General features: G+C 37.7%; 1 protein-coding gene across 1 annotated transcript in view; it reads left to right on the top strand.

Moving 5' to 3' along the window:
- Nucleotides 1–27,780, top strand: part of LOC105465511 (mannosidase alpha class 1A member 1) — a 171,386-nt gene that overhangs the window by 90,683 nt on the left and 52,923 nt on the right. The window contains exon 6 of the mRNA XM_011713962.3: nt 11,488–11,582. Coding sequence (XP_011712264.2) covers nt 11,488–11,582 — 95 coding nt within the window. The remainder of the gene's footprint in view (nt 1–11,487; nt 11,583–27,780) is intronic.

Raw genomic sequence — 27,780 nt, 5'->3', positions numbered from 1 at the left:
TGGAAAACTCCATCGCCTAGTCCCAACTCTGTATGCATATGATGGTGATGTTGAGTAAAGGCAGGATCACTCTACTTTTCACCGACTCATTAAAAAACAGATAAACATGTCTTTAAAACTTATGTAAATTATTAAACTATAAATGTTTTAATGCTCTTCAGAGATGAGGTTCAGTTAACAGGAAAAAATTCACTAGTGTAGAATGCTTCGTAACTAAAACATGTCAGGGAATTATGACATACAGTCATGCCTAGGTATCTGTGGGGGTAGGTTTCAGGACCCCCTGAGGATACCAAAATCCACAGATGCTCAAGTTCTTTATATAAAATGGTACAGTATTTGCATATAACCTGAATACATCCTCCCATATTCTTAAAATCATCTCTAGATTACTTATAATACATAATATAATGTCAGTGCTATGTAAATAGTTGTTGTACTGTGTAGTTTAGGAATAATGACAAGTCTATAGATGTTCAGTACGGATGCAGCCATATATTGTTTTTCAAGTATTTTTGATCTGCAACTGGTTGATACCACAGATGTGGAACCCACAGATACAAAGGTCCAACTGTACTTGCATAGTCGAGGCTATAATTTTTTCTTTTGTCTTTTTCTTGAACAAATATTACCAAGCTTGGATTGTGTATATTTTAATGATTTCTGATGTCTGCTTGCAAAAGCAGTAGTAAATAGAATAGCCCCAATTTTAACCCTATGATGGATGTCGCATATTAACATCTATGAAGTGGTTTCCACAAATTCAGTTAGAAATCATAGCCAGATAGAGTATGTGCTTTCATAATTCCCTTCCCTTTAGTAGACATTATACTTTTTTAAATAAAGATGTTTTCCTTTTGATGTGAAATGTATTTTCAGAAATTACTTGTCATATTTAGTGTAAACATTATTCACTATATACTGCATATTTTTCTAAATGTCATGTTGGCGATTTGCCCATTTTTTAAACCTAAAATTGAGATACAATGAGCAGCTTTAGGCACCGTATAATGACTTGAATTATTGTGGTGTTCTTGCTGTAATTTATTATTATTTATCATTCTTGGGCAGGTATTTTAGTAATTAGAATGCCTACAATAACACATGTGGTACGCTTAAGAATAGTTTGAAGCACTAGAGCTGTATAGCCATTGGGTTTCCTCTCCTTTTTTAACTTCCATATTGAATGCATATTAGAAGGACATGTAACTTTTATCATACTATTTCCTTGCTCCCAGCCCACTGCTCATTTATGTGTACAATAGCATGTACTTTCTTCTTGAGAAAAAATTTGTTAAAGGACTCTAATTATTTCTTAAGATTTATTTTCCTTCATCAGGTATCAGGTAACCAATACAGTGTTTTTTTGATGTTGTCATTCATATATGTTTGCCTCTTACAACTCAGAAAAGTCCCATAACCAGTGAGAACTACTGTCTTTCTTCCTTCCCTATTTCTCATAACCCGGATGACCCAGAAATCCCTCCACTTATCATAAACGGGAGGCACTAACAGTGTTAGGACTTCCTTAAGACATCTAATGTGCTCTTTTAACCATCTTTTTAACTTCTCTTCCTGGCATTTAAGGCCATGAGCTTGTCTTATTTTATCTGTCTCTATTTTCTTTTGTTTTTGTTTTTGTTTTTGTTTTTTTTTGAGACGGAGTCTCGCTCTGTCACCCAGGCTGGAGTGCAGTGGCCGGATCTCGGCTCACTGCAAGCTCCGCCTCCCGGGTTTACGCCATTCTCCTGCCTCAGCCTCCCGAGTAGCTGGGACTACAGGCGCCGCCACCTCGCCCGGCTAATTTTTTGTATTTTTAGTAGAGACGGGGTTTCACCGTGTTAGCCAGGATGGTCTCGATCTCCTGACCTCATGATCCGCCCGTCTCGGCCTCCCAAGTGCTGGGATTACAGGCTTGAGCCACCGCGCCCGACCTCTGTCTCTATTTTCTAGACCCTAGTAATCTAGCTCTCCACCTGCTCTCTATCATGAAAAGCCCTTTGTCTTCCCTTTTGATCTCTTGTCCTCCTCCACATTAACCCAGAGCATGTACACAAACATGTACATACCTACTCCAAAATAAGTACACACCTGTATCTATATAAGTGCCACTTCCTCAACCTTACCTCTCACCCTAGACCTAACTCACTTTTTAAAAAAATTCCCACAGTTACAGCATGTATCACTTAATGTATTCTCTACCTATGGTTTATATTGTTTTATATTGTATATCTTATGCTTATATGGCTTTAAATGGCTGACTTACCTTCCTGGTGGTAAGCTTCTTGAGATCAGGGATTTAATTTTTTCTCATGTATCTCTCTTACAGTCCTTACCACATTGGTTAATGTGTAGTAAGTGCTTATTAAGTCTTAAAATAAGCCTGTCCTGTGGAGCAGAAATGTTCCTCAGAGAGTGTCTTATCTAGTGTTCCCATTTTACAAAGAGAAAATTAGAGCAGTGATGTGACCCATTTCTTTGTGGCGTAACTGGTGAGTAGCAAGCCCTGAACTAGAACCTAAGGCTCCTGACTCTTAGTTCAGTGTGCCTGTTCCCAGGCAGCCTTGACCACGCTGATGCTGAGGGAAACACTGCCACAAGAACATGGCATTCACTGCTGCTCACATGGACAGCGGTGATATCCCTGCCCTGAACAACAGCCTGAAGTTCTCCCCAGCATTCCCCCATTTTTTCATCTTGCCTTCTTAACTTTATAAAACCCTCCCTATTCAGAAACTAGGGAATGAATGAGAGTCCTCTTTCAGGGAAAAAAAAAAAAAATCAATAACGGGATGTAATTTTATTCATTCATGTATCAACAGTTACTCATTTTGACTAGGAGATAGCATAAAAGCCACTTCTCTTCACTACCTCTTTTTTTCATGAGAATAAATATCTTTAAAAAGCTAGATAAATCTAAAGTGCCTATTCACTAGAACATTCTACATTTAGATTTTTAAACTAGGCTTACAATTAGAAGTGTTTTCCTTTTTTTACATTTTATGCTTTTATGTGTTAATGAACTCAAGACTAAAGGACAGCTACATTGATTCTTCTTGGTTATAATCGATGGTTATTGGCAGGATAGCATTGTAGCCTTTTTATTTTGAAAGAAACAAGTTGGGAAGATCTCTGTGCTTTAATATTTCAGGAAAATAAGCAACACTCTTTTTTTTTTTTTTTTTTTTTTTTTGAGACGGAGTCTCGCTCTGTCGCCCAGGCTGGAGTGCAGTGGCCGGATCTCAGCTCACTGCAAGCTCCGCCTCCCGGGTTCGGGCCATTCTCCTGTCTCAGCCTCCTGAGTAGCTGGGACTACAGGCGCCCGCCACCTCGCCCGGCTAGTTTTTTGTATTTTTTAGTAGAGACGGGGTTTCACCGTGTTAGCCAGGATGGTCTCGATCTCCTGACCTAGTGATCCGCCCGTCTCGGCCTCGCAAAGTGCTGGGATTACAGGCTTGAGCCACCGCGCCCGGCCAGCAACACTCTTTTTATCTAATTGCCTGAAGGCTAAAAATTGAATTGTATTGAATCACGGGAGAAAAAGTAATTAACAAAAGCAGTCATCTAATTAAATACATTGTTTTTAAAAAAATGAAGTTTGTAATGAAATTTGACGAATACAACACGTAATTTTTTTTAATTTAAAACTTCAGTTTTAGGTTTTGATCAATTACAGAAACAGAATGAGAAGAAAGAAAGAGACAGTGGTGTGCGCACAGTGAAGAGTCCCTCTGAATCAAAAGGATCACGCGTCTCTGAGATGACAGGAAGCTGGTATTCACTTGGGTGTAGCTGGCAGTAAACCATCCCACATCAGAGCATTTAACTAGGAGAATAGGCCCTCTCTGAACTTCAGTTTCCTCATCTGTATATCAGATGATAGAACTAGATAACCTTTGATGTCCCTTCCAGCTCTAAGTTTCTGCTGGATTAATTATTTTTACATATCTTTATTCTGATATTTAAATCTTTCACGTGTCTACTCTAAAAAGCCAGAATAGCTTAATAAGTACTTACTGGTTTAATGATTGATTTTGGCCCGTATTATATGCAAGTTGATCAAGTCAACTAACAGTGCATGGGTTATTTTAGTTATTTGCAGCCAAAGGTATTTATCGTGTCTATGGCATCTTGTGCTGAAAGCTTTATGTAGTGAAAATGAGTAATAGGTAAACTCTACTTATCCTAATGGTGAATTGGTGTTTGATCTTTTAATGGTGAAGTTTTCAACATGAGCATTTGAAGAAAGGCTTTGATATTGATTGCGCATTTCAAACTGAAGCATGTCTGAACTGAAAATATTTCCTTCCAAATCCATCTGTTCTTATTCATTTCTTTTTCCCTTATTCTTTGCTCTGGCATGTATATATTCCTATATAGTTCTTTAGGGAACTGCAAACTAGAAAGGCAAAGAAAACCATATGTCTTGTTTACAGCCTTGTCTAATGCTATCTGTCAGGGTAAAGTAAAAAGATAAATGTGTTTATTTAATAGATTTTAAATTTTGAAGTTTTTAAAACATTGATCAAAAACAGCAATAAGACTGTGATGTTGTTACTTAAGTGTAAGGAAAAGATACAATTTTCATGTAGTTATTTTGAAATTCTTAACTTTAGGCTATAAAAGTTTTTATTTAAAGTTATTTGTTAGTTACATGCTCAAAAGAACTGTTTCATCATATTTTACCACCCTTCTTTCAGCAAGTTACATTGTTTTGACTTTTGCTATGAATGTGATCAGAATCCCTAGAATGCAAAATATTTTAGAAAATTCTTGTTGGATCATAAGATGTCTGCCCATCCCAAACTGATTGCTAGTTGTACAAAAACCATATTTTTAGTGGACATTAAAAAATATCTTCTATTAGCAGGGATTACATTTTATGAACTGTAATTTTTCACCTGGCTCTCTTTATAAAATCCTCCCTACCAAATAGAGGTACCAGCAAACCCCGGAAACCAAGATTGGTGAAGAATTTATTGGCAAATTAACATTTCCTATCTTCAAAAAATGATATTTGTCTTGCTTTTTTCCCAGTCACATTTTAGTACTAGTTTTGTGGCTTCTGAGTACTTATTTTTCTAGTGATAAATCAAAAATAGAAATGATCAGCCCTACTCTCCCTTTTTTTTTCTGGGGATATTGAGAACCAGAAGAGTTAACTGACCAGCCCAGGCCTCACATGGAAACAGTAGTGCAGCCAGTCCAAGGACCTGGGTCCGGGGGTATCTCCATCATGCGTATCCCCATTTGAAGTAGCACTAAAGTACCATTTAGTGTACTTTTTGTAATAATTTGCTTTTTAGCACATCATCTAAGATGTGCTACTTAAAACTTAATTGCCCTTTAGAATGATTTGTGATATGCCTCCTTCATTCTCTCAACAATTTTAATTTTACAAGCTAGTTTTATTTGAAGCTCACCAGTTTAGGTAGACGGATGTTCTCTTTTAGAATCTGTGTTCTTCCTCCAGCAACTTCATCAGAGCTCAGGAGGAGATAACAAATCAAACATTGAGAATTGAAGTTGATTTAGTCTCATGTATGATTTGATTAAAGCATCAATGAGCTAATTAATATTTTTATCTAAAAATATTTTGTAATTGTGCCCTAATTGTGCCCAAGGTTGAGACTCTAGAATACTGGAGATAATTATTTTCAGACAGTAGCAACTAGTGGAATGGGATGGAGCACTTTGCAAACAATATAATATCAATGGTTTCTTATTACAATGCCCCAGGTATGTTATTAGGTTTATGCAAAAGTACTTGTGGTTTTGGACCATGAATTTTATTTTATTTTTATTTTTTTTTTTTTTGAGATGGAGTCTCGCTCTGTCGCCCAGGCTGGAGTGCAGTGGCCGGATCTCAGCTCACTGCAAGCTCCACCTCCCGGGTTCCCGCCATTCTCCTGCCTCAGCCTCCCCAGTAGCTGGGACTACAGGCACCCGCCACCTCACCCGGCTAGTTTTTTGTATTTTTTCAGTAGAGACGGGGTTTCACCGGGTTAGCCAGGATGGTCTCGGTCTCCTGACCTCGTGATCCGCCCCTCTCAGCCTCCCAAAGTGCTGGGATTACAGGCTTGAGCCACCGCGCCCGGCCTGGACCATGAATTTTAAATCGTTATAACTAGGCTCAAACACATCTTTATTAATCAAAATAGGAACCATTACAATCAACACATTTTTGCTGACAAGAAATAAGTTTGTTTATTCCTGTAGTGTAAAAATCCATGCTTTGGGATTTGATAAACTCTTGGAAAGCATTTTCCGCATCCTTCTGGTTGTGGAAATGTTTTCCCTGTGAAAAGTTGTCGAGATGCTTGAATAAGTGGTAATGGGTTGGCGAGAGGTCAGGTGAATGTGGTGGATGAGACAAAACTTCATAGCCCAATTTGTTCAACTTTTGAAGTGGTTTTGCAACATGCCGTCAGGCATTGTCATGGAGAATTGGGCCCCTTCTGTTGACTAATGCCAGCTGCAGGCATTGCAGTTTTCCATGCATCTTATCGATTTGCTGAGCATACTTCTCAGATACAATGTTTCACCAGGGTTCAGAAAGCTGTAGTGGATCTCACTGGCAGCAGACCACCAAACAGTGACCATTGCCCTTTTTTTTGGTGCAAATTTGACTTTGGGAAGTGCTTTGGAGGTTCTTCTCAGTCCATCCACTGAGCTGGTCATCGCTTGTTGTCATATAAAAGCCACTTTTTGTCACACATCACAATCCGAGAAATGGTTCATATTATTGTGTAGAATAAGAGAGGAAGACATTTCAAAATGACGATTTTTTTGATGTTCACTCAGCTCACGAGGCACCCACTTAGCCAGTTTTTTCACCTTTTCAACTTGCTTCAAATGTAAAATGACCATAGAATGATCAACGTCGAGTTCTGTGGCAACTTCTGATGTAGTTGTAAGAGGATCAGTGTCAATGATTGGTCTCAATTGGTCGTTATCAACTTGCCAAGGCTGGCCACTATGCTCCTCATGTTTAAGGCTCTCGTCTCCTTTGCAAAACTTATTCTTTCTATTTTTTTTTAAGACAAGAGTCTCACTTTGTCACCAGGCTGGAGAGCTGTGACATGATCTTGGCTCACTGCAACCTCCGCATCCCAGGTTCAAGGGATTCTCCTGCCTCAGTCTCCTGAGTAGCTGGGACTACAGCCATGCGCCACTACGCCCAGCTAATTTTTGTATTTTTGGTAGAGACGGGGTTTTACCATGTTGGCCAGAATAGTCTTGATCTCTTGACCTCATGATCCACCCACCTCTGCCCCCCAAAGTGCTGGGATTACAGGCGTGAGCCCCTGCGCCTTGCTGCAAGATTTCTTGAATCACTACTGCACTGTATGTTTGTTAGCAGTTCCTGGGCCAAATGTGTTGTTGAGGTTGTAGTTTGTCTCCGCTACTTTACCACCCATTTTGAACTCAAATAAGAAAATCACTCGAATTTGCTTTCTGTCTAACATCATTTCCATAGTCTAAAATCAACATAAAATAAACAGCAAGTAATAATTCATTAGGAAAAAAATTAAGAAAGCGAGAAATACCCATTAAAATTATATGTAACATAACCACATTTAAGAATGTATTCCAGTATCAAACAGCAAATTCCAACAGTGCAAAAACCACAATTACCTTTGTACTCACCTAATAATTAATCTTAGATTGATTCATTTATTTATTAAGTGAACATTTATTGAGTGCCAGCTGCTTCCATGCCCTCATTGAGATCGTATCTAGTGGAGTTATCAAACAATAAACAAGCAAATAAAATAATTTAAGACATGATAAATAGTGGAAAAGAAACAAGGTGATATAATAAATAGGGATGGCCAACTTTGTGTGGGGTGGTTAGGAAAAGACCTCTCGAGGGGACATTTACGCAGATTCCTGAAGGTAAGAATGAGCGAAGCATGGAGAGAGCTCAGGAAAGAGCATTGCAGGCAGAGGAAACTGCAAGTGTAAAAACCCCGATACGGGAAGGGGCCACTGTTCCTGTCTGTTAACTGAGAATATTAGTTCTTCCTGCCTACTACTCATAGGAGCCCTGTGGCGATATCCGTAAATTTAAATACAAAATGACTTAATCTGGGTTAGATCTGTATAATAGGCAGTGAAGGAGAAATTGGGGTCTTTTTCTCTACTTCTAGGAAGAAAAAATTATTGGGGTATATGAGAGAAAACACACAAGAAAATGTTCAGAGATCTCTCTCTTGCCTTCTGTATCTTCATTTAGGGATCTGTATCAAAGACCATATTGTATGGTACTAGTTGTCAGTGTGGGAATTCACAGAAGGCAAAGATCTTGGCCTGGAGTCTTGGCCTGGACTTGACTTTGCCCTTAAAAAATAAGTAAATTTGGACCAGCCAAAAGGAGGCGGAAGAGAGTGATTTAAAATGAGAGAATGTATAAATAAAGTTGCTAAGATGGACTGAATATGAATGAGTACTTAAGACCATGAAGACTCAAAAGCTGGAGCTGGAGCCAGAGCCAGACGGATGGAAAATAATTGAAGGGTCTGATTCATAAAGGTGGTTGAATGGTCAGTAGAGCAGATTTGACTTGATGTTAGACAAGAGAGGAAGTCATGATCATTTCTTGAACAAGAAAATTTATAGTAAAAAGAGAAAGTTGGTAATATAAATACAGATTAATAGAAATGAGGAAAAATTATTAATGAAAATAAGGGAACAAGCAGACTAGATAGGAGGACCTTCTTTTTTTAAATCATACATTTCATTGTACCTGGCAATGAGAACATGGCCTATGCTCCTATCAGAGAATGAACTGCATACAAGACATTTCAGATGAGTTAACAATGATACTTGGTGACTGAAGCGGGCAGTAAATCAAAAATGCCTGCTCACTTGAGTCCAAGGGACTGACCAGAAAGTAATATCAGTGATAGAGCTGGGGAAGTTTGCCCAGGATATTAAAAGATTAATTCCATGTTGGACATGTTAAGTTTCAGAAGATAACAAGACACCCAAATTGTGATGGGTGTACACAGGTAGAAGTACTGAACTAGAGCTAAAATAGAAAGTTGAATTTGAGAATGCAAATAGGTGATGAGAACTGAGGCCTTAGCTCTTGAGAATGCATGCACATGATTAAGAGTGTGTGTATGTTGGGGAGGAGGCAAGGAGACAGGTGGGGAGTAACTAACACACATACACGCACAGAGAGAGAGAGAATGAGAGAGGAGTCTGAATAAGTAGAAGGTACCAAAGCAATGGTTGGATAAAAGCCAGCTTCTTGAGGAAATACCATTATCATTATCACCATAAAAACTACAACTACCTGTTAGTGATTACTATGTGTCTTAAAGTCTTTAAATATAATAACTTATTATTTCTTTCCACAGCCTTTAAAGAGTAAATGCTGTTGTTATCTGCATTGTACAGATGAGGAAGCTTAGGACAGAGAAATTAGGCAAGTTGTACAAGATTGCCCAGTTTGGAGAAGTGGAGCTGAGATTCAAGCACAGGCATTGTGCTTCGAAGCCTGAGCTCTCAACTCCTGTGCCATATGGTTATACCCAACTTCATGTTTTAATTACATGGTTTGACTTTGATCTTATGTAAGTTTCTTGAAAAGGAGTTAATTAACAGTTTTAAAAAGTTGGGCAGAAACCAGAAAATCAACAGATGGCTGGGCAGTGATTGGATAAATCCTTATAGCAGAAGACAACATGAAATTTCTCTAGGGTAAGGCAGAGAAAGGGAAAGAAGAATATACCCTTTGCTCTGCTTTTTTTTCTCCTCTCCATACGCTACAAGTTATTGATACAGGAAATTACCCTCTTTGACAAGAGTTACAATAATTTGTGGAGAAAATGGCACCTCTATTTTTTAGCATTTTCTATATACTACAAATGTGCTTATTTGTATACAAGGAATATCAGTTTATCTAAATTGACTGTCAACCAAAGTCATTTCTTTCTTGACTTCCACTACTAAATGAGACTTAGATTCCAAAAGATCTATGGTATGCATAAGGAAAATTTTAAATTAAAAAATAATTTTTTTTAAGATCCCAAAAGATAGGGTTTGGGAAGTAGCGTCAACATTGGTATTACTGGATTACCTTCCATCTGGGAGCCCAGGTGCCTGGATGTCTTAGTGGAGAGGCTCAGAACTTAGGGCAGGAGTTAGACACTGAAGCCCTTCCCTCTGGGGAGAAGCCACACACGACTTCTTTGTTGATTGCTTTAGTGAATGCTTCCCCAGTGGCCGACAGAGAACGTTGCTTCTATTTTCCATGCTCTTCAGGGCTCCTCCAGCCTCTCTCACTTCTTCCTTGTTTGAGGAGGAAATGGTACACTTCCAGTCCGCCATGCTGAGTCATACAGCTTAAAGGACGGGACTAGGCACCTGCTTGGTGCTACAACTGTAGCAGGCCTTTCTTCAGTAAATAAGCTAGTGCTTTTCTTTGGACCTAAAACTGAGGATAGATCTCATCTAATTAATCTTCCTAAAACACAGTTCTGCACAGTAGAATTGGCAGCTCAAAAACTTTCATTATTTTTCCATTCTAACCAGGATAAAAGTTGTAGCCTTACATTTGTGGCCCTCCATGTTTTGGCCTGAGCTGTGGATGCCTGACCTCATTTACCAGTATCCCCTTTTTTCAGGCCGGCTGCCCAATTCCCTGTTTATTCTGTAGGGCCCCATTTGCCTTCTTCTGTGGGGAGGAGGCTGATCCCTCAGGGAGTCCCTCTTTACTTTCCAATCTTCACTCCGGTCTGTGGTATTATCGGCCCCAGTTCAATGCTGCATGCAGTTCTCATCTAAATGCTGTCTCCAGCATACAGCCTCACTGAACTCACCTAGTATTTTATCTCCAGCTCTCATTTTATCTGTGTTCTAGATATTTATGTGCATATAATTATCTTCCCTACTAAACTCTGGGCAGAATCTGTACCTAATTTAACTTAGTATTTTTTATATCACTTACACTTAACATCAGAGAAAGTTAAAGCTACAAGGGCTGAGAAGACACATAGACCTGTGATAATGTCTTTTTAAAACTTCTCCTTCCTCTGTGCTCTAGTGAATAATAGTGCTGAAGGTGGGATAGACCAGACCTCCTGGTTCTCAGTCTTATCCTCCAACAACAGTGGTTCCCCCACTGGCTTGCACGTTGAAATCACCTGGCATCGCCTGTGATGCTTTTAAAATCCTGATCCAGAAACTTACAACCAAAGAAATTAGAATCTCAAGAGTAAGACGTTCACATCAGTAGCATCCAAATCTCCCCACATGATTCTAATGAGCAACCAAGATTGGGAATAAATATCCCCCAGTGTGATGGCCCCTGGACCATTGTTGCTTTACTGGGTAATTCTGTTAATTTGGTAAACTTTTTGTCAGATATTAAGGTAGAAAATATTAAAGTAGAAAAGTGGTAACTGTTAGATAATAGTGTAGTGCCTCTTGTTTTGCTTGCAACAGTAGCTTACAGTTAACTGTTTAACTTTTCAGATTTTTCGAAAGAAAGCAGTGGAACTTGGGGTAAAATTACTACCTGCATTTCATACTCCCTCTGGAATACCTTGGGCATTGCTGAATATGAAAAGGTAAAACTCTTCATTTTCAACAACATGTTTTAAGTTTAAATATTCAAGATTGTTGCTTAATAAAGTATACATGAGATAGATAATTACTTGTATGATGCTGGTGACTAACAGACTCCACTGGGAGTCTTGAGATCTGTCTTTTCATTGGCAGCTATTAGCTTTCCAGTGTTCCATAGCCTCAGGTGTGTCCCCACTGTGGGATGGCATGACCTCAACAGAGTCATTCAGGCCAGACAGGATTGGAGGTTTTCACTGTTTCATAGTGACATTGCATCAATGATACTGTCTCTCTCCATAAATACCAAAAAAATCCCATTATCTTTAAAGTTGTCATCAAAGCATTTCACTTCCAAAGAAGCAAATTCCTAAGAACCTTTATTTCAGTTGAGCTACTGGTTAGAAGTATGGCAGAGATACAATATTTGGCCTAATCAGATCCCCCATAAAAGGAGCTGGTATAATGGAGACTGGGAGCACCTGCGGTTACCCAGCCCCCAGTTGTAAGAAGGGAAGGCAGCTGATGCACTCACTCAGATCAATCCAACCTTCTCATCTTCTTTGGTGGAGAACCCTAATATGCCAAGTTCTTGAGAACGTGGTCCCAATTGGAAAACACACACACACAGACATACATACCCCCAGGCTGAACAGACTTTCTGGTGTTCTCTGATGTTTTGAAGTTAAACTGAATGAAATTGAGCAACCATTTTGCAGCTGATAAAAATAATTTCTTCTTGGCAACATGCATGAATTTTTAATTATAAATTGTATCCACTCTCAATCCCATTTACTAAATACGAGTGACTTACCCAAATTTGCACAATAAGCACTGGCAAAATTAATAGTATCAGTTCACTAAAATTCCCCATTCCTTTGCCTGATCAAGTACACTCCTTGAATCAGCTATACTTCAAGGTGTGAGGATGATTTATCATCTTAAAAGTTTTCCTGTAGGGGAAGAAGTGACATTTCGTATTTATCTACAATATTACTTTTCAAGATGTGCTTTTGGTGTCACTTGTACATATATACTGTTCTGCGAATCACTTTATTTCACAGTATGGGCCAAGGTATAGGGGACAGCTGGCCTAAAGCTGCTTTCTTAGTTTTGGAAGGCTGTCACCAGCAAAAGTTTCAAAAGAGGGGGGAAACATATATGTGGCAAAATCATATTTTTTAATTACCTTCTCAGAATAAGAGAATGTAGAAAGCTACCCAGGAGAAGAAAAAAGGGGGGTTTAAAGATGCTTTTTAGACTAGCTGTGTTAGTCATTGTTGACTGACTTTGAAACTCTTGGCAAGAATTACCACTGGAGAGACACTGAATGTGCTGGCTGTAATATCGTAATTCTGCTCTTCCCTCTCAATTTTGAAAATCCTTTTGAATGTGTCTCTTTGTCAACATCTATATGTTAACAGCAGTGTAAACTTATTGGTATTATCTGTTCACATTCCTCTGGTATTCTGGTTATTGCCTAAAGATAATTGGTTTCTTTACCTTTTCTTTGTCAAAACTAAGCATTTATTTGAGTCTCTGCTGTGATAAAGATTTCTTACTAAGTCCTGGGAAGAGTTTCTACTTCTCTTCACTTTATTCAAGAAGATAACAGGCATGTTCTTTCCCTCAGGGGACTCACAGCCTGGTTGGTAAAGCAGAATATATTTTTTCTGTGTTATACACTCACACATGTGATTGACAAACTTAAGATGGGCCAAGGAGAGATAATAAGTACTCACCAGGTTGAATTTAAAGCAAGCAGCATTTTGAATTGGGGAGGTTTATGTATTTGGAGACAAAACATCAGTAAGTCAAGTTGTATTTCAGTATTTGTGCAAGCTGAATATATGCAGAGAAACTAAATAATTCACTCATATACTACATTAGGAACTCTATTCCAAAAGCGGTTCAGAAAAAAAATATTTTTAAATTGTCTTTTCTTCCACATCTATTATAAATTCTTAATTCGATAAGAATTCTTAATTCAATAAATTCTGAAATTGTGATTTAATAGAAAGTACTCATTTGATGACCTAAATGCTATACACAGTCCCTCACTAGACTAACATGTTTCCTTCACCAATACGATCATAGAATGAGGATGCATAAGTTACATACCTCCGCTAAAAGAAAATCATTGCCTTTCTAGTATTAGGTTTTGGTAGAACTCAATTTCTCTAATGTGAAAATGTCAAAGTTTGGTGTCTGTTCTTGTTATTACTATTAGCAAGAAGCCTATGCTTTTTTTCCTCCAACCTGAAGCAGAAAAATTACCTCTGTGATTGTAAAATCAGGCATTTCACCATTACTGTATTTCCAAAGGTAATTCAAGTCTAGGTAGAGTAGACTTAGATTTGGGGGTTTTTTAAGTGTGTTCTTAAAATAATGTAGTTAATGTTCCCATTATTCATTTCTATCACAGGGCCTACAGTCTGGGCATTCCTCATAATTATTCTGTCTTTCTTGATAAATGAGTTAGTTTTAGCTGTACACTATTTTATCACTTCTCTGTGTGGATTTTTCTGACGCCTGCTTGGTGTTACATTAAGTTAGTAGAGCTGTCTACAGTGTGTGCTTTTATTGCACACCGTCAAGGCATAGGTAGGAGATGACTGATCTTCATTCAGACTCTCATTAGCAGTGAGGTGAGAAATGAGGCACAACCCCTCACCTGTTTTATTTCCTGCTTCGTAAAGCTTTATTTACTGACTGTTCTAATTATCTGATGAAAATACATACAATGTCATTAGTTACATTACAGTTTATATTATAATTAAATTGCAGATTGCTCTACTTTAACTGAAATAGGGCTTTAATTAAGAATAGTACATAGCTGCCTGTCTTCTAATAGTGAAAGATTATCCTAGGGAAGCATGTAACGTGTATATTTTAAGAAAAGGTGATAGACCCTTGTTGGGTTTATTAATACTTTGGTGGTATAAAATGTTTAAATATTACATTATAGTTGGTTAATTTTAATAAACACAAACTATGAAAGATGGTCTAATAGGTTAAATATTGTTAAAGTATTTTCCTGTATCTCCCTATGTTTTTACTCGACAGTTAAAGCATAAATTTCTGCATTATTAAATTTGCTAACAGTTTTTTAAAGTTCCTGGTTTCAGATTTGAAAGAAGTGTATTATATTTTCAAATGAAGCAGAATACAATTCCATACTTTCATGTAATAGGAATAATATGAAAATATCAGTAAACAAATTTTCTGAACATAAGCAGATCAAATTGATTTAATGGTGCTAGTATTCTATGAGGCAAAAATATTGCTTAATTATCCTAAGAATATTTTGTAGCAGTGATACAAGCCTGAGTATAAAATCAGAGCTCCATCTTACACTTTATGCTTTATTTATATGCTTTATGGATCTGTTAAGAATTGAGAGACAAGTTTAGCAACTGGAGAAAAGTTTTTTTAAAAGAAGTTACAGTCATTCCAAGTATTTTAAGTTAATCTTTTTTATGGTTTCTATTCTTCCCCCAGTTGGAGTTTTTTAAAATATTGGGTTTCCCACTTCCCTCTTTTATCTATTTTAATTCATTTGGCCATTTGTAGTCTTCTGGAAATAGTAATCAACAATACTTTAAGATTTTAATAGTGGTATGTACAGTTATTGATGTCAAACATTAGAATATTATTACCATAGTTAAAGCTGCTATTAGCAGTCTGTCCCTGGAAAATTCACTTAACTATCTGGGTTTATCTTTTCATAAGTAAAACTAAAATAATAGCAATAATAATACCTGTCTTGACCTCGTAAGGGCTTTTATGGAAATCTGTTTAGTTAATGTGCAGAAGGAGGTTAAACCTTGCAGAGTGCTGCGAAATAGATGGACATTGAATTTTTTCTTAATTTATGGTTCTGTTCTCAATATTTCATTATGAAAGAGTATATATGAATATGGTATATGATAAAATAGTACATTTCTAGAACTGACTAACTTGGTTCTGATGTCCTTTTATGGTAGGATTTCATTTTTAAGCCATCAGTGCTCCTGACCTGTTCAAGCTCGAGTTGTATTTTTCTCTGACAGAAAAGAGATGGTAGAACCAATTGGATGTGTGGAGAGAATGTCTCAATGTGGTTTATGTAGGATAGTGGTGGCTCCATGCTCAAGCTTTTATTATTTTTTAAATTATTTGGGATCCAGCCTCTAGCATCAAAACTACATTTGCTTCCTAAACTTACATTTATTCGTGAACTATGTACTAGAAACTGGAACTGTTCAGCCAGTTAGATTTTAAAAGGATGTGAGGCAGTACAGGGTTCTGTGCTTATCCCAAGTCTTACATGCTAGCTAGTGCCTAATTAATGTGGTGCAAACCCAGTCTATGAAAGTGTGTGTCTGTCTGTGTGTGTGTGTGTGTGTGTGTGTGTGGTGTGTGTGGTGTGTGTCTGCTATAGATAGCCACATAGCCCTGTTTCCTAGTTCTTGGACTGTTCTGCTAAGGGTCTAACCGTTCTGGTTGCTTTATATCAGTGATTCTCAACTTTCCCATGCCTTAGAATAACTGGGATTCTAACACACACACACACACACACACACACACACATGTACACACACATACACACAAACTCACATATACATACATACATACATACATTTAATTGCTGCCTTCATCTTTCCCCTTCCCCCAGTCTGTTTCAGTTGATTTGGGGATAAAATCCTGGCATTTTTTTAAAAACCTCCCAGGACCTTCTAATACTCAGCTAGGGTCAGGAATCCAGGATTTATATGCTGAGGATAGCTTTATTTCTCATCTCAGTTGCATTTGAAAACATTGGGTTGAAAACGTTTCCCTATTCACTGATGGTCAGTTTAATTATTGAAATTTTAAAATCCTAGAAAATTACTTTGAAAATACCCAGCTTTAATAGAACAGTGCTTCTCAAACTTTAGAATATATAAGAATTGCCAGGAGAGATCATGAAAACATATATTGCTGGATCATAAACAGAGAGTCTGATTCTGTAGGTGTTTAGTAAGGTTTGATAATTTGCGTTTCTAACCAGATTCCAGCTGATGGGGGAAGCTACTGCTGGTGCTGCTGCTGCTGCTCACCCCAGGACCACACTTTGAGAACCATTGTAATAAGAAATGACTGAGCCATCAGAGGCATGTAGTTAAATCTCAGAGCTGTTCAGTGAGGCAGCCAGGTCCACTGTTGGGGAAGCGGGAGTGGGGCCTGTGTTCTGTTTCTATCATTAGTTTACTTTCTTAATAGTTACACAAAGTTTCCACTTAACTCTAAGCAGTTTGTTGCTTCTTCTGGAAAGCAGCCAATTCCAAGCAGTAATTACCCAGAGTTTGCGTGTCCTTTTTCCCCTTGTACTTTTTTTTTTTTTTTCAATCCGGTGAGACTGGAAAACAAACCGGCGTTTTTAGCATAGAGGAGAAAAAAACAGGCATTTTTAATTAGAAACTTCTGGGTTACTGTTTAAAAGTAAAGCTGTTTCCATAAAGTCACACTTGTAGCTTCAGGCAAAGTGGCCTTACTATAAACAACTGGTAACCTGGCCCGGTACCTAAGGGTATTGGCAAGAATGAAGCAGAATCAGGGATTACCCTCCCACCAGATGAACAGGAGGGAATAGAGGTCTCTTCTGTGATCATTTAATCCTCTCACCGAACTTTGGATCACTACAGCTCTGCCAGGCACTCAGTACCTTGACCAAACTAAGGACATTTATTTATTGCAAGTGGACAGTTAAGGATAGCGATACTTAATTTAAATGTACTTTGTGTATAGCCCCCTTTTTGGAGACATTAGGGACAAGCAAGTCTGAGCAAAGGATGCTTCGATGTTGTTAGTCATGCATTGTGAGGCAGTAGGAATTTGAAGAACCTCAGGATGCCTGAAAGGTTACCTTTCTTCCCACCTCTCTGGTCATAATTGAAGTTAGCACTCAGGTAAATGGGTTTTTTAAGTGTCTTTTATTCTCTGAAGGAAGGGGCAGACCATATCTGCCTCTGAACACAGGCTGTCGCGGTCCTCATTTCTTCTGCTCCCCACCCTCCCTCCTTTTCCATGAATTTCCATCTGCTCAGGCTCCTGCTGTGTGTTTCTGATAGGGCAAGAGCAGAAAATTGACATGAATGGAATGACCAGATTCATGTTTTACTCAACAATAAATTAGATATTTTAAAATATTTTTCGAAACTTTCAGAAGGTTCTACATTTTAAGGGTAAATTGTAGCATATGAATAATTAAAGTGCAGAAATTTATCAAAGGTGATATGTAAGAGAATTTAGAGGCAGTTTATCCAGAGAGTTGCTTAAATCTCTTTTTAAATGACTTGTGATATGTGGGAAGTCTGTTAAGAGGGCTTCCTCACCCTTCAATTTTCGGCAAATAGAACCTTGGTTCAAAGCAGATGGGACTGGATTGTTAAATATGACCACGACTTTTCCCATAGCATCTACCACAGTTTAAGCAGTTAACTCACCAGGAAAATTTCATGTAAGGACAATTATAGTTATTTTAATGCAACAATTTCAAAGTGGCTTTCATCTCAAGTTTTTCAAATGCACAGAACTAGTGTTTTACAGATTCAGCTTTGTTCACTCTGTTCACACAATTGGTTGCGAATCAGCCTCAGCAATTTGAAATTTATGCTGTGTACAGAACTTAGATCAGGAACAAGTCAGAACGCGTAAATTCATATACCTCCCTCACAAGCTAGCAATGGAATAATCTTTTCAAGGAATTGACTTCCTCAGGTTTTCAATGACCCAGCAATCAATTTTCCTGTGATTAATCTCAAGACTGGGCTTATGTTGTTATTGTGGGACAAACCTTTCAAATATCTAATTAATAAAGTTTCATTTAAAAATTTATGAAATTGTTTGAATACATGGTTGAAAATCAGCCCAGGTATCAAGGCACTTTATCAGCCCTCATAATTGTTAATCATTGTAAATATTCAGCTAACTACATTGAATCTTTGGGAATTGGAAGGTCAATGTAAAATATTTAGGCTACAGCCAATAGTTTTAAAGGCCTCACAGTCTCAATGGATACATTAACTACTCCATGTTTCCTGCTTGTGCAGTAATAGTTATAGTTGATCTGTTCTGAAAAATGGGATGAACAATAATTAATTGCAGTTCTTTTTATTAACTAGAGAAAAAAGTGATGGAGCAATACTGAGAATTAATTGCAATTTACAAATCTGGAAATTAATGTGCAGCTGGGCGTAAGTACAGGCAGTGCAATTTGGTGATTTAGCAATCATGACAAATTATCTTCATCTATAAGGTAGAGAGTTGTTAGGATTCCTTTATTCATCTTTTAATAATAGACCCAGTTTCAGGAAGACTTTATGTGAATGCTCATGTTGCCCTTTTATCCTGAAAGTGTGAGTTGGAGTTTAACATTATTAATTAAATCTTGCTTTCCCTCTTTGTCATGTCATGCTATAGTTTTTATGGAACACTTGTACAAAACAGTGATTACTGGTAATTGACCTGCATATATTGAATAATCTTAAGATGCTACTGAGAGTTTAATGTACCTTGTAAATTGAGAGGCTTCCAATTAAGTCAAGTTCTTAAGATAATCACTTTCAAAACTAATCAAGTAATAGGACATTAGTAAAGCTCTTATTCTTAATGGTGACAAATTAATAAACAGACCCTGTGCAATTACTATAATGGCTTTATCAGTGAACAGGTTTTCAAAATTTAAGCATAAATCTATTCTGCCCCCCCCCCCCAAAGTACAATAAAAATGATATATGCCATTTTAAGGTGGGTGTCATTTCAAATAGCTGTGTTCAAGTACATTATACATGTAGTTTAAATTTGTATGTGTTTCTTTCTTTTTAAATATGATTACATTTGTTTATTTCAAAGGTCAATTAGTCTACTTGCTAAGCCCTTAGAGCATATAATTTTACAAGCGGTCTTCCATATGCCATGGACAAAACAATTACATGTTCTTATGTGTTCTCTCATCTCTACTTTTTTATGTGCTATGTCCTTGGTGCTCTCTCTCCACTGAGAGCTATAGAATATCTTGTCTTGCTCTTTCTTTGTCCCCAAAAGCTTTTTGGGGACAAAGTCAGCATAGTGCCTTTTTATACCTGGTAGACATTCTGCAGTGGACATTGAAAAATGAATAAATTATGAATTACAGATTTGCCATAACTTAAATATCTGACAGTGCCAATTCCTGTAACTGTGCTGACTGTGTTTAAGAAAAATCAGCAGAAAAGAAAAGGCAGTAGGAAGAGCAGGGATGTAAGTCTTGCTTCCATCACTTTAAGAATAATGTGACAGTTATATATATTTGCCTAGGTCCATCTAACTGTGTGTATTTAAAGTGCTGTGCTTTATTGAGTATTACTCTATCTTTTTAAGTGCGATCACGTATCTTTTTTAATTAAAAAAAATGTAGCATGCTACCTAGCCATTAGTCAACGTACCTTGTTTAAGCATTGGTTTTCTTATTTGTTAAAGTAGGACTAATAAGTAATATCATTTTTACAAAGATCACATTTATGACAGGACCTAGAAATTTGAGGAGCAGAGCAATATTTTACGCCCAAAGGAATGGATCATTATGGAATTCCAGGACCTCATATAGGTTGCTGCCAGCATAATGCCCATCCAGATTTCCTGAAATCATTAAGGGGCCATCCGTACTATGTTTGATTTAGACCTTAGCAAGGAAGAATGGATTTTGAAGTAAAGAATTGCATGTATGTGCGTGTGTGTGTGTGTGTGTGTGTGTGTGTGTGTGTGTGTGTGAAATGTATACACACATCTGTAGTTCTAACAATCCTCCATGTATTCATTTTATAATGCACAGTCTTCTGCAAACAAGGAAGCATTATAGAATCCTAATGGTAATTGTCATCATCTGGGACAACAAAGAGAAGTATACAATGAAACTACCCAGCTGAAGAATGATTATTTTTCAATTACTGCAATACCCTAAAATGAAACTAGAATAAGGACTAAAGTTGTGGCGATTTCCTTAATTATGAAATATTATGAGGACCTTAAATTTAACACCAAAAAGTTAATGTCACACTATAATAAATGCAGTCCTTTTATCGATTTATTTACATATGAATTACTATATCTAGTTGCATGATGGTGTAGGAATTGCATCCCACAAATATATCAGGACCATAAACCAGGGGTCTTCAAACTGTTTTGATTGCTCTCTCATCATTAAAATATTTTTGTGCATTCACCTCAAAACATGTATTTTTATTTATAAATTATATGTACATGTACCACTGTACTAATATGTCATGTTCACTTTGATGCATTCAAAAAGTAAAATTGTAAAATGATAATATATAGATGAAGAAATAAAGTCTTTATAAATTACTGAGAATGGATGAAAAGTTTTAGTGAGAGCAGTGTGAGATACTGATATTTTTAGTGAATACATTCATTCTTAAAATTCCAGTTTAACACTTGTGGTATAGTGAGTGATTCAGAAGTCTGTGTTGCTTATTTCAAAACTTGGTTTTAACATCTGTCCCACATGATGAAAAGACACAAAGTGGTGCTGATGAAAGAAGTATGGTATTGGCTGACATTCCTAAAACATGTTTATTTCAAATCCCATCTTCTAGCTATGCAAAGAATCTTCTTAAAATTCTGCTAGCAAATGTCTTTCCTGATATCATCATACATTCTTACAAATTAATAGAAAAATAGGTGTTGTGAGTATGTAATTTTAATATATAAATACAGGCATACCTGGGAGGTATTGTGTATTTGTTTCCAGACCACCACAGTAAAGCAACTGTGGCAATAAAAGCGAGTCACACAAATGTTTTGGTTTCCCAGTGCAAATAGAAGTTATGTTTCCACTATGCTGTAATTCATTAAGTGTACAATAGCATTATGTCTAAGAAAAACAATGAATATACTTTCATTTAAAAATATGTTATTGCTAAAAAAATGCTAACAATCATCTGAGCCTTCAGCAAATAGTAATCTTTTTGTTGGTGGAGGGTCTTGCCTCGATGCTGATGGCCGCTCATTGACAATGCACCTGGTCACCCAAAAGCTCAGATGGAGACGTACAAGGAGATTAATGTTTTCATGCCTGCTAACATAATGTCCATTCTGCAACTCATGGATCGAGGAGTAATTTCGAGCTGGATGTGGTGGCTCACGCCTGTAATCCTGGCAATGATAAGGGTAGTGGTTGCTGAAGGTTGGGATGACTGTGGCAATTTCTTTGAATAAGACAACCGCAAAGTTTATTTTGTTGTGGTTTTTGAGACAAAATCTCACTCTGTTGTCCAGGCTGAAGTGCAGTGGCACAGTCATGGCTCACTGCAGCCTCAACCTCCCAGGCTCAAGCAATCCTCCTACCTCAGCCTCCAAAGAAGCTGGGATATCAGCACGTGCCACTATGCCTGGCTAATTTAAAAAAAAAAAAAAGTAGAAATGGGATCTCACTATGTTGCCCAGGCTGGTCACAAACTCCTGGGTTCAAGCGGTCCTCCCATCTCAGCCTCCCAAAGTTCAGGGATTACAGGTGTGAGCCACCACCACACCTAGCCAACAGTGAAGTTTACTGCTTTAATTCTTCCCTTCATGAAAGATTTCTTTAACATGTGATACTCTTTGATGGCATTTTCCCCACGGTAAAACTTCTTTCCAGTTTGGAGTCAGTCCTCTCAAACCCTGCTACTGCTTTATCACTGTGTTTATGTAATATTCTTAATCCTTTGTTGTCATTTCAACAGTGTGCACAGCATCTTCACCAGATCCCATCTCAATAAACCATTTTCTTTACTCATCTATAAGAAGCAACTCCTCATCCATGAAAGTTTTATGATGAGATGGTAGCAATTCAGTCATGTCTTCAGGCCCCACTTCTAATTCTAGTTCTCTTGCTATTTTACCACATCTGCAGTTACTTCTTCCACTGAAGTCTTGAACCCCTCAAAGTCATCCAGGAGGGTTAGAATCAACTTCTTCCAAACTACTGTTAATGTTGATTTTTTTACTTCCTCCCATAATTTACAAATGTTCTTAATAGCATTTATAATGGCAAATCTTTTCCAGAAGGCTTTCAATTTGGTTTGCCTAGATCCATCAGAGGAATCACAGTCATAGCCTTATGAAATGTACTTTTTAAATAACACTTGAAAGTCAAAATTACTTTTTTTTTTTCTTTTGAGACAAAGTCTCGCTTTGTCGCCCAGGCTGGAGTTCAGTGGCACCATCTTGGCTCACTGCAACCTCCGCCTCTCAGGTATAAACCTCTTGGCTCACTGCAGCCTCTGCCTCTCAGGTGTAAGCCATTCTCCTGCCTCAACCTCTCGAGTAGCTGGGATTATAGGCCCCCACAACCCTGCTGGCTAATTTCTGTGTTTTTAATAGAGACGGGGTTTCACCATGTTTGCCAGGAGGTCAGGAGTTCGAGACCAGCAAGTGATCCACCTGCCTCAGCCTCCCTAAGTGCCGGGATTATAGGCGTGAGCCACCACACCCATCTCAAAATTACTCCTTGATCCATGAGTTGCAGAACGGACATTATGTTAGCAGGCATGAAAACATTGATCTCCTTGTACGTCTCCATCAGAGCTTTTGGGTGACCAGGTGCATTGTCAATGAGCAGTATTATTTTGAAAAGAATCTTTTTGTCTGAGCAGTAGGTCTCAACAGTGGGCTTTAAATATTCAGTAAGCCATGTTATAAACAGATGTGCTGTCAAGCAGGCTTTTTTTTTTCCATGTGTAGAGCGCAGGCAGAATAGATTTAGCATAATTCTTTTTTTTTGTTGTTTTTGAGATGGAGTCTTGCTCTGTCAGCCAGGCTGGAGTGCAGTGGTGCAACCTCAGCTTACTGCAACCTCCACCTCCCTGGTTCAAGCAATTCTCGTAACTCAGCCTCCTGAGTAGCTGGGATTACAGGAACACGCCACCACAGTCGGTTAATTTTTTGTATTTTTAGTAGAGACGGGGTTTTGCCATGTTGGCCAGGGTGGTCTCAAACTCCTGACCTCAAGTGATCTGCCAACCTCAGCCTCCCAAAGTGGTGAAATTACAGGCGTGAGCCATTACACCCAGCCAGATTTAGTATAATTCCTAAGGGCCCTAGGATTTCTGGAATCATAGAGTCACCAGCTGCATTTAGCCCCTAGCAGGAAAGTCAGCCTGTCCTTTGAAGCTTTGAAGCCAGGCAGTGATTTCTCCTCTCTAACTGTGAGATTCCTAGATGGCATCTTCTTCCAATGGAAGGCTGTTTCATCTACATTGAAAATCTGTTAGTGTGGCCACTACCTTCATCAATAATCTTAGCCAAGTCTGCTGCACTTCTAGCACCTGCTGCTTCACTTTGCCCTTTTATGTTACAGAGACAGCGTCTTCTCTTCACCCTCATGAACAAACCTCTGCTAGCTTCAAACTTCTGTTCAGATTCTTCACTTCTGTCAGTCTTCATAGAATTAAAGAGAGTTAGGGCCTTACTCTGGAGTAGGTTTTGGCTTAAGAGAATGTTGTGGCCGGTGTGATCTTCTATCCACGCCACCTAAAACTTTCTTCCATATAGCCATAAGGCTGTTTTGCTTTCTTATGATTCATGGTTTCACTGGAACTTTTAATCTCCTTTAACTGTTTGGTACAAGAGGCATAGCTTTTGTTCTGTTTTCACTTTTGATATGCCTTCTTCACTAAACTTAATCATTTCTAGGCTTTTGATTCAAGGTGAGAGGCATGCGATTCTCACTTTCTTGTGAACACTTGGAGTCCATTGTTGGGTTATTGGCCTGATTCCAATATTGTAGTTTCTCAAGGAATGGAAGGTCTTGAGGAGAGGGAGAGAAATGAGAAACAGCTGGTCAGTGGAGCAACTCAGAACACACATGCTTATAAATTAAGTTCATCATTTTATATGGGTTGATGGCACCCTAAAATACACTTAGAATTGTACCATATGATCACAAATCACCATAACAGGTATCATAATAATGACAAAGTCTATAATATTGCAAGAATTCCCAGAACTTGACAGAGACACAATGTGAGCATAGGCTATTAGAAAAATGGCACCAATAGACTTGACACAGGGTTGCCACAGACCTTCAATGTGTAAAAAAAACAATATCTGTGAAGTGCAGTAAAGCGAAGTGCAATGAGATATCCCTGTATATAAACTTTTTAAATGTATAGTTTTTAATATATAGAATTATGTGGCTGGGTGCGGTGACTCATACCTGTCATCTCAGTACTTTGTGAGGCCGAGGCAAAAGGATTGCTTGAGCCTGGGAGGTCAACAGCAGCCTTGGCAACAAAGCAAGACCTTGTCTCTACAAAAAATTTAAAAAATTAGCCGGGCATGGTGGCACATGCCTGTAGCCTCAGCTACTCGGGAGGCTGAGGTGGGAGGATTGCTTGAGTCCAGGAGGTCGAGGCTGCAGTGAGTCATGATTGTAACACTGCACTCCAGCCTAAGTGACAGAGTGAGACCCTGTCTCTCAAAAAAAAAAAAAAAATTATTGTTTATTTTATATACATACACACACACACATATACAAAAACAATTTTTAAAAATGAGTTCAGAAACGCCTGAAACTTTTCTTCTGGAAGATTTTAAGACAAGGTAGAAAAACTCAATTTTTAAGTTAAATACAAAGATGAATTTTAAAGGTGAACCACTTTCACAAATATTTTCATTAATTTAGTTTCAAAGTAATCTTTTCTTAGAATGGGTTTCTTTCAAAATGCAGATTTGTTCTATTCTTGTTAAATTGTCACCTCCTTTATCTTGAAGTGGGAGATCAAGTGTGTTGTTTTCTTCTTTTCAAATTATCTGGTAGGAAGCATACTTGCTGACAACCACTTGTCACAGAAGAAACCATCAGCAAATGTGGGGACACCTTTCTATTTTGTGAAATGGCAACTTTTGATTAAATACTTTGCCTCAAGACAATCCAAAAATCTGTTTGGTACAGATATTATTGTGGTCACTGTCCAGCTCTTTACAAAGTATTGTGATAATGTAATAATTCTACTGTGCAAAGGTTTTGGATTTTAAAATTAATTGCATTGGTGGCCCTCATAATCCACAATCCATCAAAAGCCTCTGAAAGCTGTAGAACAGTGAGGGTCCCATTGCCAACTTCTGATTGTGGAGTCTCTACAAGAATCTCTGGTATCTCTTGTATGTCACCTTTCACAGAAGCACCAAGGAATGGGAGCAGTATATGTCTGAAGATTTATGAAAGCCTTTTTTCTTGCTTTTAGATTTAAGAGTTAGCAGCTTTGATAGTTTCCTCTTGTACCCTATGCTTATTGCACTCTAATTAAGAGTCTTGCATTTGGCTTCAAAGGCTGCTGCCATAAACAATAACTATCTAAATGTCATTTACCTTTAAGCCCAGACCAATTCCTTATCATCTGACAGTTTATAATGGGCATGTTGTCTCATTACATTAAGTGGACTTTGATCCTCTTCAGATTACTCTTGAGAATATTTTTCAAATTGGCTTAAAGGAAAGTTCTAAATTATTTTTAACTAGATGTAACTATTACAAGACTAAATTTGTGGCGCACTCTTTTATTTGTATTAATTTTCTCCACTTTAAAGTAGGCCAAACTGTGTTCTTGTGCCCAGATTGGTTATTGATTAGATAAAGAGCTTGTCTTAGGTGGTTTTCATGTGAAATCACTTGGAAAGTACTTAAACACATTACTCTCTAATATTGGTTGGGTAAGCAATAACATGGTGGAGGGTGTCAGTCTGTACTAAAAGAGTGATAAATGAACAACATACTTGGTGCTAGTATCCAAAATTTTTGCTAGATTCAAAAGGATTCAAATTATAGAATTCACTAATCTGAGTTTCTGAGTTTTATGAGCAGGAAAGTGATAATTTCATATTTATGTTTGATAAAGAAATTTCAGAAAATAGAATTTGTAGTGTAAGCATAAGCACTACATAGAATAATCCTTAAGAATTATAAATTTGCTTTTCAAGTTTTTCTAAAGAAGGGAAAATAGGTCCCTTTTCAAACTAAAGATGTTACAATATACAGTATTATGTTAATTCTAAAGGAAAAGAGAGTAAAGGAGAAGAGGTGGGAGTCAGGAAAATTATGAATTTACAAGCTATAGGCAGCCAGATAAGCTAATAGTAGTGCCTTATGCTTCTGTAATTTTCTGTAGTCTATAACAGATTTCCAAATACACACACACACACACACACACACACACACACACGTGTATGTATAAAGTCTCATTAATTTGATCTAATCTGGTACAAGCATGAATATACAATTTTAAAATTTGAATTTCCTTTTGAAATAGTTTGGAACTATTGGAAATGAAAGAAATAATTTAAACTTCCCAATACTCAGGGCAAAGGCAGGGAAGATAAAATTATCTTAGTATTTTATTGGCATTGTAAGCTATCACTTGTTAGCATTGTAGGCTATCACTCTATTTGTCTATTTGTAGTATATTGATCATTAAGTAGTTCCAATATTATTTTAAAAAGTTTTCCATGGGTCAGGTTGATTCTACATACCTAGCAGAACTATATTTCACCAGTAATCCTAGGGTTTGAGATATACAGCCACCTTTCATTAAGCTTATTCTCACTGTTTAAAGATAAAAAATAAATGTAAAGTTCAAAATCTTTCTCTAAAGAGTTAAAAGTGGCAACTATGTACATAGCACCTTTCTTACCTGGATGTGAAAGCTAGGATTATAGAACCTGGATTCTTTTAAACATCTTTTGTTAGAACTGATTTTCCTTCCTTTATGCCATCTTTTTGACTCCACTACTCTTCTGTCTTCTCCCCATCTTTGTGATCATGTGATCGAATGTGAAACTATATTCAGTGAGAGCCTCAGTGGTGAGAGTGAAAGCATTTCCCTCCAGTCCAGGGGCTTCATCCTTCCTTCAGTGCCTTGGCCAGGCCCTCAGGGAATGAGACCTTTGGTCTTCCCTCCACCTTATCCTGACTCCTCAAGCCTCCAGCCCTGGGGAGGCTTCTGTAGATGAAAGCTCCTCAGTAATTGTACTAGTCTGTTCTCACACTGCTATGAAGAAAAACCCAAGACTGAGGAATTTATAAAGGAAAGAGATTTAATTGACTCACAGTTCTGCATTGCTGGGGAGGCCTCAGGAAACTTACCATCATGGTGGAAGGCAAAGGAGTAACAGGCTCCTTCTTCACAGGGTGGCAGGACGGAGTGA

Source organism: Macaca nemestrina, chromosome 5 (assembly GCF_043159975.1).
Source record: "Macaca nemestrina isolate mMacNem1 chromosome 5, mMacNem.hap1, whole genome shotgun sequence".
Taxonomy (NCBI): Eukaryota; Metazoa; Chordata; class Mammalia; order Primates; family Cercopithecidae; genus Macaca; species Macaca nemestrina.
This window is presented reverse-complemented; position numbering and strand designations above follow the sequence as displayed.